General features: G+C 38.8%; 1 protein-coding gene across 2 annotated transcripts; it reads right to left on the reverse strand.

The window, feature by feature from the left end:
* Positions 1-881: 881 nt before the first annotated feature.
* LOC147544602 (putative lipase ROG1) lies at positions 882-8,094 on the reverse strand. 2 transcript variants are annotated; one of them, XM_086634998.1, is made up of 10 exons: positions 7,554-8,094; positions 7,312-7,379; positions 5,994-6,064; positions 5,606-5,845; positions 4,223-4,386; positions 4,037-4,092; positions 3,883-3,935; positions 3,681-3,795; positions 1,711-1,808; positions 882-1,174 (listed from the first exon to the last, which is right to left on the reverse strand). In XM_086634998.1, the coding sequence occupies exons 1-10, from the start codon at positions 7,688-7,690 to the stop codon at positions 1,094-1,096; spliced, it is 1,083 nt and encodes a 360-aa protein (XP_086491124.1). In that variant the 5' UTR covers positions 7,691-8,094; the 3' UTR covers positions 882-1,093. The 2 variants fall into 2 exon arrangements, with proteins under 2 accessions (XP_086491124.1, XP_086491125.1); XM_086634999.1 differs by having other exon boundaries at positions 882-1,040; positions 7,554-8,021.
* Positions 8,095-21,360: the final 13,266 nt, after the last annotated feature.

The raw sequence follows: 21,360 nt of genomic DNA on the forward strand, positions 1-21,360 counted from the left end.
TAAATGTCTGTTACTCTCTCTCGTCCATCTCATCACCTCTCTCTGCCAACTCATCTATCACGCCACATCATCGTCTTAGCCGGCAAAGATCGCCGGTCAAATTTCCGGCCGACGACCTTCAAACTTCAAAAAAAAGTTTCTCTCTCCTCTCTCTCTAAACACTACGGCCAATGGAAACCCTAGAGCAAAACATGAAAACACAGCCAAACCTGGAGCAAAACATCATGTGACCACAAAAAAAGAAAAAAACTATTATAAAAACTCTTTGGTACCTAGGGGGTTGGCCGGTTTGAATTTTCAATACACCAATTCACAGTAGTATTCCAAGATACAGGGAGCGAGAGAGAGAGAGAACATGGAAACTGAAAAGAGAGAGCACGAGTCAAGGTAGACAGAGAGGGAAGCAAAGAACAGATTGCAAAACGAATGGGACCTTTTGGATCTTCAACTCTAACGTTTGGGAAAATGGATTGGCTGTCCAATCCATACCCTTGTCGGTTGGGCTTAATTTGGATGCAAAAACTAGATGATACTTCAAGGTATTTACATTTGATATGCGAGGCTATTTAGACAAAACACCTAGAACACTAAAAACACTTTTTCGTTTTTAAGATTGGACAACCGATCCATTTTCATTCTAGAAAATCGCCTTCCCTTCAATATTTTCTTCCTAAGTATTCGGGATAACAAGAACTTCATCCAACTCAATTGATGTGTTGGGACTTGGGGATTGTGAAGTATTTGAGGATTGCACTTCGTTCCAAACCCCTCCGATATATGCAAGTTCAAGATCGGGTGGACAAGAACATGCCAGCAGTCATCAGATGACCTCGACGTTTGCATACACCGTTTGCATTTCACTTCTAATTTACATTCAAAAATAATGAATGGATATTGTATATAAATAGATCTAATATAAACATCTCTAACAATTAATTGAAATAACCAGCCTTGGATATAAACTAACTGATTCGAATGTGATGCCCCATATCAGAGTATAGTGATTGCTTTCACGGCAACTACAGCCTCTCCGACAATATCTGCAATCATAATTCGAGTGATTTTATTGTTGCAAGTAATCCAACAGAGTGCTTTAGAGTTGGCATGTAAGGAAATGATCAATGATATGTTGTATGACATCTGCACCTTCAGAATGCATGTACTGATCTTTCACCTATAAATTCATTTCGAGGGAATCGTGTTAATAATGTATTTCATCACAACTGAAATTTAAAGATAGTTTACAAAAAAGAAAAGTTAAATCGGAACAGAATTTCAACATTGTGCATTTGCCCAAGTGACATGGGCATAGATATGGCATCCGCTACCCAACAACCAATGGGGGAGTCTGTATCAAACACGAGTGCGAGGTGATGGACACAATAAAAATACAAAATGAACACGACCATACACATGATTTTGTCTTAGGTTCTTATTCTTCGATTTTAACCGAACATTGTTTAGCTTATAAATGATGTCCTATCATAATTTTCTTTCAGTACAGAAACACGAGACATACAAAGTTGTTTAGATTTAAGTATTTGTCAGAATCTGGCAAATAAGTATCGAATATGAGCATGGATATCCAACTCAGGAAAATACATATTTAAGTAGCATACTTCAAACCAAACAATTACTGAGTTTGCAATGCATGTCCATGAGTTCTTGTGTATTTGTTAGTGTGTGTGTGTGTGAGAGAGAGAGAGAGACCTGTATGACGTTGTGTGCAGCAAACCTCTGTCTACTAGTATGAAAGCTAACGTCATATTTTTCCCACGATACGCTCGAGAGACCTGTCACCATGTCCTCTGCGCGACAAAAATCCAAAAAAGAAAATTAATCAATTTGATAATATTTTGGCAGCAAGTAGTAGTAGTACTAGTAGTACAGAATAGCTTGCAAATTGCTTCATTTCTAGCTTTAAAGCATAAAAGGGAGGCACGGCGTTTCTCTATATGAAACCCACTAGGTGCAAGACACTTTAACATAGATACAAGAAGACTATAGTGAAACCATAATTGCAAAACACTTCAATATATGATTCGAAGTTCAAAAAAAACATAATTGCAAGAGAATAGCTGGTTCAATTGGAAACAACGAGGCAATGACAGGTACACTAGGTCAAGGAACAACAAAAGGCAACATTACATAAATAGTTGGAGGGCCACATGAGGTATACCCATATAGAATGAGAGATAATATATACAAATAGGAATGATTAAAACAGCCTACTCGGAAAATAATTGTTTGTGTAGCCCATTGTTTGCAAATAACGTACAAGTATGAGAGTACATGATGCAAGCATTCTAGAAACTTTCTAGTAGAAAGAGTAACATCCGTCGCTTGTTGCGTTTAAACTTTAACAATATAAGAAACATACGATTGAGTACATTTGTTTCAAGTTATGTAAACTTGTTGGTTAAAGCTTTAACGGGGGTTTATTTCAACTTAAATAATTCCACGTTCAACTAGAAGTCTCTAAAATATAAATTTTAGTTAAAAAAGAAAAAATTAACCCGGATTTACCCTTTCTCCTTTTTCCATTATCTCACAATAATTAATACTACCTTTTTCTTTCCCCACATTCCGGGAGAAAGGGGCCCCGTGTTGTACTCAGTTAGATATAAATGATGAGGCTTACTCATGTGATTTTCCACCATACATACCAGTTTGTCTACGAAGGTAAACTAAATTTAGTGACTAATTAAAGGACAAATTTATGGGAAGTTGGGAACTATGAAAACGTTAGACAAATGATGACTATATGAGGTCATTCTTCAAGACAACATTAATAAACAAAAACGAAATTTATAGGTGCCTTACACAAGGTATTATATTTTCCTAAATTTACCTCAAAATTGCCAAATATTTTCATTTCCAACCAAACCAAAACGAAATTTATAGGTTTTCTTTGCATTATTTCTACCAAAATAACCTAAATAACCAAACATTTCTAATGAGTTGACATTTTTCTTACTCATTTTGTCCAAATTTGGGCGAAAGATGTTGTTCTTAGATATATTTCATTATGTCGGTCATTTCGGCAGAAATAATGCCAAGAAATATGCGAGTAAGATTTCGTTTCAGTTGGTTCGTAAATTGAGATATTCCTGTAATTTTGGTGGAAATTTCAGGAAATGTAATAACTTGATATATATATATATATTACACAAGCCAAAATTTTTGGAGGTCACGAGTTTTTATTTTCAAGTCATCTCAACCTAAAAAGAGTATTTTTCTTAAGAGAAGAAGAATTACATATGTATATATATATACACATAATATAATAAGAACAAATAAGAACAAATAATGGACTAGAAACCAACCAATAGATTATAGAGGGCAGGCCGACGCTTCGCTAACATGAAACAAAATTTAGAGAAAGACAGGCTAATTTAAAATGTATTACACACTATATATTACTAGTTTTAATAACATAATTTAGAGTCTTTTTTGTGGACTTATTTATATATAGATCTCCTTGTACATAAGTGTAGCTTGACACTTATTTGTTTTTCTTTTTTGTTGAACAGACGCTTATTTGTTTAGATTGACCAACATATAGATCTCCTTCAACAAAGTAAATCACATCACGTAGTTTAAAGTTAAAAAAATTGCTTTTCATCACAACAGAAATTAATAAAAAAAAATGCATGCAGCTACCAGAAAAATGGACAAACCTTCTAGCACGTCAGAATCTGCATCTTCTATTGCCACACGCTTTCCACCATTACTTGCCAGGCACCGTTCTTCATAGACAATATGCGGATATTTCTCACTTAGAGAATCCTCCCACTAGATAGCCAAGGATAACTCTTAAGATATGTCACTTGGAGTCAAAAAGCAAAGTCAATGTGTCAAAATGGAAGCATGAAGGAATACCTTCGGAAGTTCGCTTTTACGTCTAATTGATGCGGTTCTCCAGCCCACGATATCTTGAATGAATTAAGTAAGGAAAGGAAGGATATCAAATCATGGTTACTATAAATCAACGAGAAGCAAAAAGCAATTAACATTAATGTAGAGAACAGGATACGATCATAGCCAACATTTGAGTATGTAACCCGACGTCTGAACGTTTTTAGAGCAGATCTACAGTAGAGAAAAGCCGATTATATACTTGTAATTGTAAATCAAGTTTAGTACAAAACAGTTTGAAATATATTAAAGAAATTGAAAATGACCCATCAGTACGAAAAGGCAAGTGATGTAGTTAATGTACATGAAATAGAGGTCATCGTGATCCTCCACCATCCTTAGGAGCAGTGGAGGTTTCCCATCCTCGATATCAGTAAGAAAAAGATGCCGACCTGTTCTCCTAAAGATCCAGTGAATAACACGAGATGCAGTTTTCTCCAATGCTGTTACACCAAATAGAAATGGAACCTGCAGAAGAAAGCAACAGTATGGAAAATAATCAAGAGCTAGTATATTAATCAGAAATAAGACAAAGGTTATTGTAATTCCAAATGTGATGCAAGAGATAAGATTAACACAAGCTAGTTATCTCTTCCAAGAGCTCAAATCAATCCAATACATAAGCAGCAAAACCTTCCTCAGCTTAGCCTTTCAATTGCACTAATACATAAATCTGATTCAGGTCAGCATTTATTGTAGAAAGGAGACCCTCTATTAATAACATGAGCTCAAAGAGACAAAGATAATATGACAAAATGGAAAGTCGTCCTGGACAGATTCAAAGACTACATGTTCCCAACACTTTCCCTTCTGTGAAATCTCCCAGCCTATCTAAAAAAAGATCAATAATAGCTAGAGCATGTACAGTCCCATTTATTTACTCCCGAATCGTAGATAAAATGAGGAAATAAGTCATCACAGGTATCACTAAGATTCCTACATATTAGATAAGATTTTCTGTGAAACGGGTGTTCTTCGATAACTTTCAGCAGGGATTGTTAAGAGAGTGTCCTAACTTCGGTTCACTGAATATTTGGATTAAAACGAAAACTCAGTTGCGTAGTCTTGAGGGTGTCCGTGTCCGTGTCCGTGTTCTTTAGAAGACTATTTGGCTTTAAACAGTACTCCTGATGAAGAAAAATAAACACGACCTCCAGACCATATTCTTCATGATAAAGAAGAACCAAACATCCTATTTCAAATATCCTATTTCTCAATTCCTAAGTACCTAATGTGCTTTTGCTACTGTAGGATGGTACCTTCCCTATAAACTAGCGGTTCTAGTCGTCGATGTGAATTGTGCTGCTTGTAAGAAGAGAATAACCGGAAGGCAGACGTGAGGAGGTTCCATACCCAATATGTACATAGAAGGTTTCATATCCACTATGTACATAGGAGGGGATGCAGGTGGACTACTAGATGTCACTGATTTCTTACTTCTAACACTTAAAAGGTTTTACTTTGTTTTGAGACTACTCTTTGTTCCTCTTTCTTTTTGTACTCCCTTGATCTCAAAGGCAATTCTGTGTGTCACTCAACTGACTGAGATATCAAGTCATAAATAAACTTGCAAAACTATGAACGAACAACAAAATCAGAGGTAAAACTCCATGATGACGTAAGTTCATTAATTGTCAAATAATAAACAGAACTCCTTTTTATAAATGCAAAATAAGGACGAGCGTACTTGATTGTTACCCCTAGAACCGAGATGTGGAGTTGCAACTGTAATAAAATTCATTGCCTCCAGACCGCAAATTGTACCTCCGGAAACATCACATAAATCGTGTGACCCGCTCTCTGTATTTTCCTTTGTAGGAGGTCTATACAATCTCCCAATTGCATATCTTGCTACTAATCCACCCATAGAATGTGCAACAAATGAAATTCTTCGTACTTCTGGTTTCTGATTTATCACTTCCAGAACCTAAAATGATTATATGCTTTGTCAAATACCAAGAAGTATTTCTGTTAAGAGAAATTTGCTTGAGATTCCCAGCAAATTCTGCAGTTAATTCAATCAGATCAAGTGGAACAATAAATTTAGAGTGAAATTTAATCCAAGATAAACCAACCTCCTCAGCTAAGCGCTCACCCATAACATCGACACCGTCCAAAGTCAATCGTGATACATTCCGTTCACTACCTGTGGAACGTGTCAAGCAAACTCAACAAAATGGAGCACATGATAGTCAAACTACTCAAATAATCACGAGTGTGAAATAGCCAAATCACGAAAAACTGGACTCGCAGATATTTCAATTTCAGGAAACTAAAGCTCAGCTTCAAATGCCTTGCATTTAGCGAATTCTGCCCCCTAGTTATACTTATGTTATGTTTTGATCCAAATATTTAGGTGCAACTAAATGAAAAAATTCATAGTTAGTATGCACAACTTTAGCGAAGAAGGTTTTGCACATTCAAGGCATAACTGAGACCTTGAAAATTTGCAAAAAGTCAAGGCATATTGAGCATAGCCTAAAATATTGTAGATCAAATTTAATGAAAGCAACTATAGACCCTAAATGCAATAAATGCAACTGCACAGATATCCTAATTACAAAGTTATGTGCTTAGTTTTGCGTTTTGATTAGCACCTCTGCCATATTCAAGAAGTTGCACAACCAAATTAACAACTAAATAATCTTAGAGCATCTCGATTGTAAAATTCAAAATGAAACTCTAGTTGTCATATGCGTCAAGTTTCAATTGAGATTATCTTCGCTAGGTAGCATAATAGAGATCCTCAAGTTTTTGTCTCCCAATGGAGATGCTCTTACCAACGCCTAAGTGCCATGCCTAATACCATAAATGTCAATGAGGTTATCGTTATTCTAGCACACTTGCCTCTTCATAGGCAGTAGTACTCTGGCTACTTTGCTCAGTTCTCATGCTGGTTCTTTTAGAGGTATTTTCACGAACAGGTGTTGTGCATAATTTTGCTTGATGTCCAAATGCACCACATTGAGTAACCTTTGGAGGCTTCCATAAGTATTCCACTCGTACTGTTATCTCCTTAGTCCCATTCACTCGAATTGGAATCTTATCAACCAATTCCTGTTGTTTAGGAACTTCAACACACACTCGTGCATAATTGAGCCGAGTTTGGGTAGAGCAGTGTGTCGGTCCGTGGTGAGTATTCTACCAAGAAAGCTTGAGATCAAGGCAACCCCTTTTTTTATTCAACCAAGAAAGCTTGAGAAATTGTATAACAATTCTCACCATGCTACCACATTATCTAAGCAAAATATTTTCACTGACAAAGATGACATAGTTTTTATTTATTATAGTTGCCCTAATTATGGAGCTCTTAACAACATATTCAATCAATACCTAATTGCTAGCTAAAAAAAAACAATACAATTAGAAAAAAAGCTTGAGATATTATCTTACGGTGAACAATCACTTTTTCATTTAGTGTTCTTACAAACTGCTCAGCCCCAAATTTCCAATCAGCCGTACTGAAAAAAAGATTAAGACCTAAAAATTAACAATTCATACGAAAAGAAGCAATATTTCTTATCATCAAGAAACATCAGATCTAACTAATTTGATATAGCAATTTCAAATTCAAAAGTAAACCCTAATTCCATTCAAACAACAAGACATCAAATTGAATTTCTTAACAATTATACCTTCCGAGGATTCCGTTAACCATAACAACAAGATGATCAGCAGCAGCGGAGGAAGAAGAATTGTTAGAACTCCAAACATCATAACCGCCATTAGCAGGTTGAGAAGAAACACCGTTTTCTTTAGATTGAGAATCCATACTTAAAAATATTGTTCAGTTCTCTAATTCTAATACATTCGATAAAAGTTGAAAGAAGGAAAGAGAAAATAATGTACTAATAATAATTGTAGGTTATCTTCAAGAATTAGAATAAAACAGTCAACAGGAATAGAATTCAAGAGATATTTGTGAGGAGAGAGAAAGAGGAGAGATGAAGTAAAGAAGGTAAAGACAATGACTAATCAACCGGGAAAAGAAATGGAAAATGATGTAGCAAGAAGATAAAGGAAGTCGGGTAGGTCGGTAGAGAAGTTGGGTCTACCAAATTATTAGGAGAATGAGAAAAGAGAAACTTTTTAGGAGGTTGGATATTTTTAGCACTTGGTACCACTTCTCAGGTGATAATTGTTCTCTCAACAAAAAAAAAAGAAAAAAAAAAAAGTGATAAACGTTTGGTAAATAATATCAATTAATACAACAATTACTTTATTTAGTGTCTAAATTACATGGGATAAATTTTAGAGATAAACAACTTCTACCGAGACACGATCTCAATATCTCATGGACTTAAGAGGGATGTCCTACCGCTACACCAAAGAGCGGTGGACAACTGATTGTCTATTTTGACTTTTAAAGTATTTAAATGTTAGTATTTCATAATAATTCATTGAACTCGTAATTTTAGTTAAAAGATAACTAAGATTTATGAATATTTTGTGTTGCAAACATAAATCGTAAACAATTGACATGTTGCATCATGGAGTTTTGGTGGTTGCGGATTAGTGAAGGAGAAGAATTGAGAATAGTCTAGCGAAAGGTTTTAGTTAAGGACGGGTAATAAGGGGGGATAATAAACACTCAAAATTTGGATAAAATGAATAAGAAAAATATTAACTCATTATAAATATTTTGTTCGTTGAAATAACGCAAGGTAAACCTACGAACAACGCAAGGTAAACCTACGAACAACGCAAGGTAAACTTGTAAAATTTGCTTTGGTTCAATTGAAAATGGAAATATTTCGACAATTTTGAGAGAAATTTGGGAAAATATAATACTTTGTGTTTGTTAAACCTGATTGTGAGGATATAGGATCAAAATTTGGTCTGAAACTTTACATGTTTGTTTGACATGGAGACCCAAGATAATCAAATTTTATGTTTGAAAGACAATAAGAAAATAAGAACTTTATGTTATATATGAGTATGTAGGGGGTTTTCTTTTATTGTGGAGTCTAAGTTTCCACTGCGCTCTACAGTCGCGAGTACCTATCGCTCAAAATCATGTACTTTTTTCGAATGAAATCATGTACTGATTTTGAATGACATGTAAACACATATTGCCAAAAGGTGTGAAAATGGGCATTATTGTGTTTGCATGTATGCGCGTATGCTTGACCCTACATGATGTCTGCCGACACAAGCATAGGCACCACGATATATTCACACTCATAGAATGCTAAAAATGTGTTACCCGTAAAACTCAAATGTGATATACTACGATGACATTAGCTAAAAGGGATATAATGCGCATGTGGACCAGGGTGGATATTTGAGTCAAGAATTTGATGACCATCTAATTCACTCCACTTGAAACGCCTTAGATGAATGATGAGTTTATCTAGTCTTCGAAACACTTTCTGGTGGTATGCTCTAGAAACAACCGCTTATACACTGAATCGATCTCCATCTTAAGTTGAAGAAAAAAGCGTCACATGAGTAATAGAAGGGAAATACTCCAAAGTTGTTTTTTTGAAGTCCAGGGCCGCGAAGCATATGTAAAGCTTTTATTAGGAGATAAGATAAAATTCAAATCAAATAAATGTTTCGTTGTGGGTTATCTATAAGAAACAAGGGGATATTACTTTTACAATGGATCAGACAATGAAGTGTGTTGTTGCTCGTGATGGTGTCTTCCTTTAGAGAATTCATTTTCAAGAAGTCAAGTAGGAGTAATGTAAACATTGAAGAAGTTCGCTATCAGTAACAAAACTGACAATGAATTACCAACGTGAGTCGTGACGATCTCAGTCTTTGAAAAGACTATAAATAGAGAACTGGAGGAAGATTTAGATGAACTTGAAGAACCTTCCACACCACTCGAATGCTTCACAAAAAAACTCTCAAAAAGTGGAGGGTGTGCTTCACAAGAAAACTCTCAAAGAGTTGAGAGTGTTTTACCAGTTGCTAAAGCTCTGCATAGGTCTCAGAGACTTAAGGATCTTGCTCAAAGGAATGAAGTCATGATGTTATAAGATCATAAAACTATCACCTATACAGAAGGCATGACGGGTTCGAACTCTGAAAAATAGCTTGGAGCCATAAAATCTGAAATGGAGTCCACGTCTAAAAGACAAGTTTGAAACTTGATTTATTTGCCTAATGAGCCGAAGCCTATTGAATGTAAATAGATATTGAAAGTGAAAACGTATAAGGATGGAAACGTAAGCATTTTCAAAGCTAGAGATAAATGGAGGTGGTGGTGGACGGAAAGAATAAAAAAAAAATGGCGATGGCGGTGACAGTGAGCGAATTTGGTGTTGTGTGCCTTTATCCGCAACACCCTGGAATATTCACAATTTTTCTTTAAAACTTTTAACTCCGGATTATTTTCTGATTTAGTTAGAGTGTCGGTATGTCTTAATTGTAGTGTAATCCTTGAAAAGTTTGAACATGTATTTTGTTCCTTTATCCGCGTGTCGGCTTGTAAATCTTTCAATGCCCATTACTCATCACTAAAATTAGATGCATAAGATAAAACATGACCAGCATAGATGGCCTTTTTGTTCAAATGGACTACGTTTTAAGCTAGTCATTACATGGCATTGATACATCATCATCAAGATGTGATAAGCACGATAATCGCCGAAGTTAAACTACAAATGAAAGAAACCTAAAGCCCAACAACACAAAAAGATGCATAAAGCCCGACAAACTTATTATTTATACTCTTAATAGCCCACGTTCAATAACCATGGGTTCCACCACCTATGGGAATCGAATTTGGAACTTCTAGTTTTCAGAGTTTATGCCGACACTTTCAACCACTTGGGCAATGATGGGCCTAGAAAGTTTCCTAAATAGGTCTACTCTCGCAAGTGCACGGGTGTCAAGTTGTAATTTCCCGGTAAAACCGGTTCGTTCCTCAGAGACTAGTCAAATTCGTCCTAAGACTTGGAAGTAACACGGTTTTTGGTTTTCTTTGAAATTGTTGGTGATAAAACGATCAAATAATGAAATACTTAAAGAGACTAATGATACACTCAAATCGATGGGGGGAGAAACCTAGGATTTCAGAATCTACACAAAAATCACTTTTATTACACATAGTTAACTAACTAGTTCTTGTAGACGGTGAGAAGTCTACGGGTCGGAAGTCAGAAGGTCGGTAGCTGAAACGTCTTCTGGAGTTCCAAACGTCGAGTTCTTGATTGATGGGCACCAGCAACGTGTGAAAGAAACCTGCAAAAGAAGATGAACAGACACAAACAAACCCGTGAAGGCTTGGGGGGACACCGGGATGGTGCCTGCCAAGGGCCCTCCGACGGTCAAGTTAGCAAAGTATTACAGTGGATAATAAACGAAAAGCCGAGGGTATAACCGTTGATGTATTATCGGAGAGTGGCTAGGCTCGTAGAATGACCGGAGTTCGAATCTACGGGAGTGAAATGATCAGAAGTAAGAAAGTAGATGTTACCAGTAGCGTCGAGCAAGAAGAAGGTTGTGATCTCCTCGAAGACGTCTGGAAGCGTCGAGCCGGAAGCGTCGAGCAGGAAGCGTCGAGCCGGAAGCGTCGAGCAGGAAGCGTCGAGCAAAGATAAGCTTTAACACCTTTGAGGCGTCTAGTAGTGTCCACGACCAGAACCAGGTGAACTTGTATGCAAACGTCTCAAGAATAATCGAAGAACAGAGAGCGAGTGGAGAAGAAGAAGTAGTATGGGTTGATTTGCTCTGCATTCGATGATCTGAGAAATGAAAGTGCTCCTCTTTATATAGGCTTGAGGAGTGATCCGTTGGGAGGAGTAAAGGCTGACCGTTACGGAGTAAATGCATGTTAAGATACCTGGGATATGGTGACGTGTACGCTAGCTGTACATGCACAACGGTTGTGCATGTTCTCTGGCAACTACTCTGATTGTGCATGTGCATGGTCTCACATTTATGTGAGACGTTACCATGTTATGCATGTCAATAATGGGGGAATATTCGTTGCTGGGGTTACGTTGACCAAGTCTGATATCTTTGTCATTATGGATATATTTGACATGTAGAGTATCTCTTCATTAAATAATCTCTTACACGTGGTACGTGGAGATATAGACATGTCGAGCGCCAGACGTGTGGAGATTCGGGCGTGTGGAGCTTTGTGCACGTGGGAACTCTTTGCACGTGATTGGGCCTTGACACGAGTTTTAGGGTCTAGTTGACGAGTACCCATTAAGAGACTTCTGGGCTGGGCCCAAACAAGGACAAGCGAGCCGGGTTGGGCTTGACGTCCCGGTGGACATTTTATCATCGAGGGCCCAGGTGTAGTTTTTGGTCAACACAGTTTGTCCCCCACTCTCTAAGTAAATGGTCTATTTCCTTGGAGAGTAGATGAGGAAGAAGGAACGAGGGCGGTCCCGTTGGTTAGATGATTTCTGTGTTAAGCGTGTGAACCAGATAACAACGTTGCAGCCCTGCTTGGGAGGAGAAGTCCGGGAGACCTTCCCCGTCGTCGGGCAGGTTTCGAGATGTCCCTCGCGTTATCGGACCGCGTCGAAGGTTCGTTTGAATCGTGGCGCTTTGAGGGTCTTCCCCATGCGGCCGGGGCAGCGTGGAGCAAGATCTTCACGCGGCCCGGGCAGCGTGGAGCAGGATCTCCACGCTGCCTGGGCAGCGCGGAGGCCTCTCCCGCTGCCGGGGCAGCGTGGAGACCACTTTCATGCTGCCGGGGCAGCGTGGAGAGTCCACTGTTGTCGAGGTACGACGCCGGGAGTTCTTTTTCCGGGGTAACCGAATTTGGTGACTTGGCGGAGTAGTGCCATGTGGACGCCCAGGTGGCGTTTATGTCATGGATCATCAGGATCTTGCCATGTGGCGATGTGACCCATGAGTCGATGTGGCCCTTTGATCAGGGGTTGGGAGCCCTATAAAAGGGATCCTTAGGCCTTTGAAGTTCATTATTGTGAAAGTTTTTTTTTTTTTTTTTTTAGAGCTCTGGATTTCTAGAAGCGGTTTTCTCCTGTTCTTCGCGTTCTTCGTGATCTTCATACCAATTCTCAACAAGTAAGTCATTTTTCCATTTTTTGAAATTTCGATCCTTCGATCTGTTTTCGTCGTATGAAACTTGCTATTTTTCGTTTGTCTTACCGATCAGCATGTTCTTCCATATTAGTGCTTGTATGAAACTTCCCGTATGCACGTGAACTTGTAGTAGGCGTATGCATCCACTCGTAGTAGTTATAGGGGTACACGGAAACCTGTAGCTGTTGTGTAAATTAGGAGTAGTTGTAAATGTGCATGCAAACTGGTAGTAGTTGTAGTACAAGTAAACTTGTAATTCGTACTGGCACACGAGTGAACCGGTGAAGCATGTAGGAGTACACGTAAATTAGTAGCTCGTGTGGGTGTACGTGTAAAGCTTTGTAATACGCAGAGTTGTACACGTAAACTTGCGAGGTGGAGGTGTGTACACGCACTCATGAGGAGGATGCGTGTAAAATCTCTGACGTGTATCTGTGCACAAGAGAAAAAATTATTCAATCCTGTAAGTAGTACGGAACATACCTCAATTTAACGTGACTCGTCTATACGCGTTCTTGATACGTAAGTGTCTTTATTTTGTACATGCCTCCATTTTGCACGCGATTTTCAGTTAGTCTGTCTCGTACTCGTGTGAGGTATTCCTGAGTGTGTTTTCCCTTTGATACGTAGGATGGCCAGGACTTTCCCATACAACCGTGAACAAAGTAGTGCTGAGCTTTCTCCGCATTTAGGTGGAGAGCCTCATGTTGACTCGTCTTCTGATGACGAGATCGATGTGGAACAACAACTCTCGGTGCTGACTGAGGAGTGCGTAGAAAACCTCAGGATGAGCTATCAAATTCCAGCAACTCTAAAGATGAGAGCGCCTGAACCTGGTGAAACTGTAGTTGAGTCGCGTCGGCCTGGGTATTATGCCTTTTATGAGAACTTTCTGGAAGCGGGCATACGATTCCCCATTTCTTGTCTGGTGAGGGATGTGTTGGTTAGGTTCGGGATAGCCCCCACTCAACTCATGCCGAACGCGTGGAGGTTGTTGATGGCTTTGGAGAAGCTTGGGGAGAATCTGAATGATCCTTTAACCTAGGGGTGGGAATCGGGCGGGTATGGGTACCCGCGGGTAGTCAAGTTTCGGGCGCGGGCGGGTCGGGTACTTGTGCTCCTTGACCATTCGGGCACTCGGGTAAATCGGGCGGGCAAATTTAAATATTTCTATGATCAGAGCCCGCCCAAGCCCGGTTATGGAGACGGGTTATGCGGGCATCGGGTCGTTCGGGCTTCGGGTGATGCTATAAAATATTTCAATTTTTTTAAAAAAAATTAATATATAAAATATTAAGAAATTTCACTTCAACCAAATATTAAGAAATTTAACTTCAGATCTGTGAAAGCAAGAACATGTATGTGATTCCAGAAGATGTAAACAAAGACTTCACAGATCTGGAACAAGGGAGAACAACAACTCAATATTCTATACTTAGAAATTATAAGAAAAATGGGAACAAAGATCTTGAAGTTTGTTTGATCTTTACTATTATATGTTTGATCTTTGTAACCAAATGGTTACAAGATTAAAGAAGAAAAATGGTAACGAAGATCTTGAAGTTTGTTTGATCTTTGTAACCAAATGGTTACAAGATTAAAGAAGAATAATGGTTACAAAGATCTTGAAGTTTGTGTGATCTTTATTATTTTGTTTGATCTAAATGGTTACAAGATTAAAGAAGAAAAACTGTCTGAGAAGTCAAGTGTCTTACGGAGAGATAAAGAGGCGCTCTAACAGGGAGGGTGTGAAGAAATTGTTTAGTAATCTCAATCCCATATATATACTAAAAGGTAAAAACTAAAGACCACATACAACCGTTGATATTAAAAAACCCTAAAATCCAATGGTGGAGGGACATCTAAAGTCTAAACAGGTGTTTGTTATTGTATATAATGGGCGGGTGTTTGGTGATGTTTAATCGGGCAGGTATAAAAGCACCCACCGAGCCTACCCAAGAAGGGCGGGTATAAGGCACCCATCGGGCTATTTTGGTGGGCTCGGGTGTGGGCGGGGGGGTCAGGTAGGCCTTTTCACCCGAGCCCGCCCACTAAATCTTGTCGGGCCGGGCGGGACCTACCCACTTTCGGGCACGGGCACCCCATGGACCTGTCCGGACTCGGGCATCCATCACGGGTTTCGGGTAATCGGGTGAAAATCCCACCCCTACTTTAACCGCGCAAGATGTAGTTGCCCATTATTTCATGAAAGCAAATGATCATGGATCAAGGCAGTACCAGCTCAAAGTCCGTCCAAAGATGGCAAAGATTATAGTTGGTTTGCCACGTTCTGAAAAGAATTGGCAGCGCCTGTTCTTCTTTGTTAAGAGGGAGGGCGTGTTTACCCCGCGCGAGAGCGGGAATGTCTCGTTCAAATGGAGAAATGCTCGTGAGTGTCGTCCATATTGTCGATTACGCTTTCACACGCATTGTTCTTATGCGTTTGGTTTTCACATGTTTTGTTTTCACTGTAGGGTTTTATACCCTTATACTAGTGTTTATAGCGGAAATAAGACATCTAATGTCTACACTAGTATCCCCAGGATCACATGCAAAACTAGTAATTAATCTAATGGAGATAGTAGATTACCTTAATCGCTTTTCCCTCGAACTAGTTGAATTGATTGAAGAAGACCAAGAGCTTCAATTGTAGCTCCTCTACTTGGGACACGAGCAATCAATTTGATCTCCCACCTTGTTGTATAGCTAGCACACCAATGGTGGTTGGATAATAAGAAGACCTTCTTCTTGCTTGACTAGAAGATAGCTTGGGAATTAGCTCACTTTCTCCTCTCTACTTGATGTGGTAGAGTAAGAAAGCTTAGAGAGAAATTCCACACCTTATTCTCTGCCCTAAGAGTGTTTATATATAACCCTAATAAGAATCCACCTCCTTTTAGGTTTCCTAAAACACCCTTTAGAATAAGATTTAGGGAAATAGTCGAAAATAGCAACTATTGGTATTTTCTCAATTCCCTAAGGAGATGACGTCCAAACCCAGCCAAAATTGGCAGATTTAATGTTCATAACATAAGGAAACGTCCCTCCAAAAATCAGCCCAATCCGAGCCCTAAAAGTGCCCGAATCGGCCTAGGCCCAAAAACCCTGTTTTTGGCCTTTTTGTACTATCTTTGCCTAATTCCTTTTTAGGCCTATGAGATATGTTTATGGGACACTCCCATGATTATATCTCACTCCCACTAGTCATATCTTAGATCAATTTGTCACTCTTATGTGTAACCCGTTGTAGGATCCGATCGAAGTTAGCCGCGAATTACTTCGTAATTCGACGATCGTAGTTGGTCTCTAGCTACAACTCTACGATCCCTAAATCAATCGGACTTGATGATCTTCCACATCAATTATCCTATCCGACAAATTGTTCGCATTGTCACCTTGGTCGAAGGACATCTCCTTCAACTCCTTCAGACTCCCACTTGGACTTAGAACAAGTGCAATGCCTCGATTCCCGTGTCAATTTAGTATCCCATCTGATACGTCACGTCATTCAGACTTTCTTGATATCCGAGTACAACTGTAAAAGACAAACGATTAACTTTTAATCCGTTTGAGCGCGGCCACGCATTTTCAGTTGCTACTCATCAAGTGGCCTTGAGACACTTTGTACCTAATGTGATTAGGGTGACACAATCCATTCTTGCACTCCCACTTAACTTCATGTCTATCCTGTCCTTCCCAGTATCCGCCTTTATAACCTCCTTTTACGGCGCGGCGTTTAACGGAACCAAAGTCGGGCATTCCTTACATAAGATGAGTGGAGCACTCATGTTTTGAGGAATCTCTCCAATTGTCTTTATGAGAAGTATTGACGTTCATCACGAGTGATGTACTTCTCATTTTGAGGGTTATCCAGTGTATAAACCTTTTACACACCCACGTAGTCGAATAGAATATACTATTCCTATAGCCCATGAAACTGCGCTATCCTATCGACTCCCGTGCTAGTCTTCGTGAGTCATTGTTGTCCATGCAATGACCTGGACCAGGGATTCGATAATAAATATTCCAAGTTCACTTAATAGGGTTTCATTCATCAGATCACGTATCTGACAAACCTATTCGGAATGTTTTATCATCAATGGACTGTCGTTTAAATACTAAACCAAATTTAGACGACTTGTGAAATAACTCTATTATTTCTGATAACGAGAGTTGTAAATCTGAGCCTCTTCCGTAAAACTCCTTTTACCCACTCAATTTTACTTGTCGAGGTTTAAAATTATACCTCATGCCTTAGACTGTGTATGAATCTCATACTATGTCTTAGGTGACAGTTTAGTTTGACTACCGTGGTAGTCGGTTTTAAACTTTGCTTATTATCAATTAATTTGAAGATTGCTAACTTCAACCTTGATAATATCTAGTAACTTTTACTAGAGTTAAGGCTTTTAATTCTTTATGTAGTATTTGCAACAGTTCCCGGCTTAAAACACTTTTAGCCTACTTTCCTTCCATGTCTGGAAGTTTGCTTCGATGACATGTTCAACTTTTGTACTACTTCATCCTTTAGCCTTCTAGGATGTACTAAGTAGTGTTTCGGTTTTCCAATCCGAATTCGGATGTTTAAATGCTAATCATGTCCAACATGATTGACTTTATGTTTTCGAACATAAATGTCTCTCTCATGCGTGCTAGCTCATCGGTGTCTTTTCTGACTCCGAGTTTTGCAACGCCCTCTGTCATGAGTTTTTGGGTCGAAATCTTTTAGACTTTCCGAGTCTTAGATTTTCTGTTTCGGATCTCAAGCATCTCAGCGTACTGAGTCTCTCTAATCCTATCATCCTTTTGATCTATGCTTATAGATCTTCAGATGCCCAAAATGGCATTTTATCCTTTTGTGTGTGGTCCTTTATTGAGTCAGTTCGTTACTGTTATACAACACCTTATGTCGTACTCAATCTTTTGTATGTACTCTGCATACGGACCTGGAAGGTTTGTTTCTCCCACTTACCTTCTTGAAACTCGTGATTCAAGATTTTCTTCATTCCTCAGGAATCAAACTTCTTTGATTGCCTTTTGAATCGAAGATTCTAACTCTTGCGTGCTTTTAATCCGTTGATAGATTTTTGAAGCATGCATGTGGACATAACTTGATTGGAAGAATCTTTATTCTTCTTGTCTCGTTTCGGGAAACATGAATGTTTCCATCCTTCTCAGTTTTCTACTTTGGAAAACCAATTTAGGTCTTCTGTTGACTTAAATTATCAAGCTTCATGTCTTGACGAGATATGGATTCCACGATGATTTTGGCTTCTAGCCAAAATCTAGAGTCAGTTTCCGTTTCTGCGCAGGTCTTTTATCTCTTCAGAAATAACCTTTATTTTCTGAGTCTTTAAGATTTTATTTTGACCTTTCAGGGCTTTTGAACAACAATTTGGAATTTTCTCAACTACTTTGAGATATTCCTTTAGAGACACTTTCACTCGCTTTGAGAGTTCTCCTGCGAATGACATTCGCTTTTGTGCGGTGGGTTTACAAGATCATATCTTTAACCTTTCCTTTTCCGAGGAGCCGCAGTTTGTTGCTCTTGGTCGAATTTAATCGTCTTGTACAAGTTTTCATGATTGTTCTTCATGACTCTTCATGATTTTTCTCATGATCGAATTAAATCGACTTGTACTTTTCTCCCACTTATTCTTGTAATAATTAGTGCTAATTATTAGAAGAATACTATCATGAGCAACAAACACTTTGTTCTCTTGATTGGTTATGGAAGAAGCCCAAATTTCTTTCAAAAGAAATTGCGTCAGATATTAGCTAGTTTTGTAACGCTTTTACAGATTTAGCTTTAGACGGAATTTTGGTAGTTTTGTGAGAAGCTGTGTCTAGACTAATGGATTTGGAGGATAGAGTTTGATTCGTGTTCTTCATCTTAATCCATTTGGACACTCCAAATATGGATAGGTTAGAAGTACGTTTGAAGATCAATCTCTGTTTCCGACTCAAGGCTTTCTTTCTTGTCAGTTTGATTCATGTTTTGGTTATAGTGGACTTGTTGTCCTCATCCCTTTCCGATTGGGATGAACCTATCTTATAGGTTTTTGACCAAGTTTTAGAATCTTTTGGTATAGTTTGTTAAATTTAGCACTTATTAACATCTCAATCTAGAAATAAAGTTCTTTATTGATTCTCCATAATACTTAGTACAGAGATGATGTTAAAAAACTAGAAAAACGATTAATCTAGAATAGTGCCTAAAGTAGACTTCGATCCCTTTCAGCATCCTTAGCAGTCGAGGCTTCTGCTCCCTCTTGGATCTTGTCTTCCTTAGCCAAATACTCAGTTCCCAGCTGCGCCTGTACATTCACAATGATAGGGCAATTTTAGGTATCATATACCAAGGTTTGGGAATTTTATAGCATTTGATAAGTTAACTGTTTATACCTGAATTGGAAGCCACTGTTCCATTCTTCTTGTCCTCCAAGAACTTAGGGCAGTTTCTTTTCCAGTGGCCCTTGCCATCACAGTAGAAACATATGGTGTCAGGAGGAGGACCTTTGTCTTTAGGTTTGGCAACTCGTTTGCCTTTACCTTTTGACGCGGTTTTCTTCTTCTGTTTTCCACCTTTCTTGAACCCTTTGTCCTTTTGTACCATAAGAACGTCCTTCTTAGTCTCCACTATAGCGACGTCCTTTTCGGCTGTTAGAAGCATAGAATGAAGCTCCTCCAACGTTTTATCCCATCCATTCATGTTGTAGTTCATCTTAAACTGATTAAAACCACTATGGAGGGAGTGAAGGATAGTGTCGGTAGCCGTCTGTTGGCTATAAGGGAAACCTAGTTTAGCCAGCTTGCCCATGAGCCTGATCATTTGACGAACATGAGGCCCAACTGGTTTTCCCTTTTCAAGGCGCATGTCCATAATTGCTTTGGAGGTTTCAAACCTCTCCAATCTCGACTGTTTCTGGAACATTTCCCGAAGTTGTCGCATCATGGAGTAAGCATCCATGTCTATGAACTGCTCTTGCAGAGTCGGTTCCATGGTTGCTAGCATTAAGCAAGTTACAGGCTCTGCCTTTTTCCGCACACTCCTTTCTTCATCTATCTCTTCTTTAGTCGAATTATCATCCAATATAGGAATTGGAGTTTCTAGTACATGTTGCTTTCCTTCCATCCTGAGAACTATTCCCAGGTTCCTCTCCCAGTCAAGGAAGTTGTGCTCATTTAGCTTCTCCTTGTCGAGAAGTGAGCGGAAGTTGAAAATATCTTTTGTCATCTTTGAACTACATAAAAGAAATGGCAAAGTTTTAAAACTCGTTATCGTTTTTGAAAAACTTAGTTTTCCCACATTATTCAATAAAAAATCGTCCCCGATTGAATAAGTGATTCCAAGACCCCAGTTCTTCGGAGTAAAGCGGACGAAGGCCCTACCCTTTGACTCCGTCGTTCCGGGTGAGTGAACTACTTCACTGATCATACCTTATGACTCTTGGTTGATAGATTTCATTAATGAATGACTAATCTATCCTTTTGCCTCGAGTATCCAAGACTCTCTTGCTGATCTCGTTGAGTAGAACCATTTAGACGTGTAGGCCTCTTCTATAGACCTACCTGCATTGTCCCAAGGTAGAGGAGGTACTCTGCGAAGGCCGACCCACCTTCCTCGAACAAGGGCGCAACGAGTGTCTTAATCTGGATAGGCGATTACTCAAGATTACGTTTTGGGGACTTTTACGCTAGTCTGGCGTTTGTTATAGTGAACTATTTAGCCTAACTAACACCCACGACATAAAGCGTAAAAAGTAAGTAAATGCGCGCGAGAAAGTAAATCAGGCAGATATGGATCCTAGTATGGCCCCTAACCTAGAAGATCTAATCTCCTTTGGTTTTCTTCTTGTTTCGCCTTTTGGTTCGTCTAGATCTCCATCTTTGAACCTCCATTGATTTCTCCCACTCGCCTTTGGATTCCATCCTTGAGTTTTCTTCAATGGACTCATTGACCCTAAACTCTAATTACAAGACTCTAACGATTCGCAGATCGTATAAACTTGAAATTAAAATTAATTACAAAGCATGCACCCATCCGTGCTTAAAACAAGAATAAAGATATAAATCTATGGCCATACTAGTTTCCCGCATTCACAACACATGCAATCATATAATATATCAAGGCTAAGAATTATATATGCATGATTATCTTGGGAGATACTTTTGTTGACATCACATGTCACATGACCTACCTTAAGTCTAAATTCGAAGAATTCGACTAATGGTGCGTTCTCGTTTTATCTCTTATGATTTCTAAAATCAACTTTAAGAAAAACTCCGTTTTGGGCTTGAGAAAGCCCGGGTCAATTTCGGAAAAAATATTGGTTCGATTCTTAATGATTTCATAAATCAATTTAAAGAGAAATCCGTCTTGGGCCCTTGGATGGCCCGGATTGATTTTGGAATTATTTGGTT

Source organism: Eschscholzia californica, unplaced genomic scaffold (assembly GCF_041429995.1).
Source record: "Eschscholzia californica isolate CP2 unplaced genomic scaffold, dmEscCali1.0.p SCAF_4, whole genome shotgun sequence".
NCBI lineage: Eukaryota > Viridiplantae > Streptophyta > Magnoliopsida > Ranunculales > Papaveraceae > Eschscholzia > Eschscholzia californica.

Excerpts from the sequence above, each read along its gene's own strand:
- LOC147544602 (XM_086634998.1), bottom strand. The coding sequence starts at position 7,690 with ATGGATTCTCAATCTAAAGAAAACGGTGTTTCTTCTCAACCTGCTAAT. Across the intron at positions 7,380-7,553 it reads GTTAACGGAATCCTCGGAAG|TACGGCTGATTGGAAATTTG; the intron begins GTATAATTGTTA and ends TCTTTTTTTCAG. Across the intron at positions 3,936-4,036 it reads CTCAAATGTTGGCTATGATC|ATATCGTGGGCTGGAGAACC; the intron begins GTATCCTGTTCT and ends AATTCATTCAAG.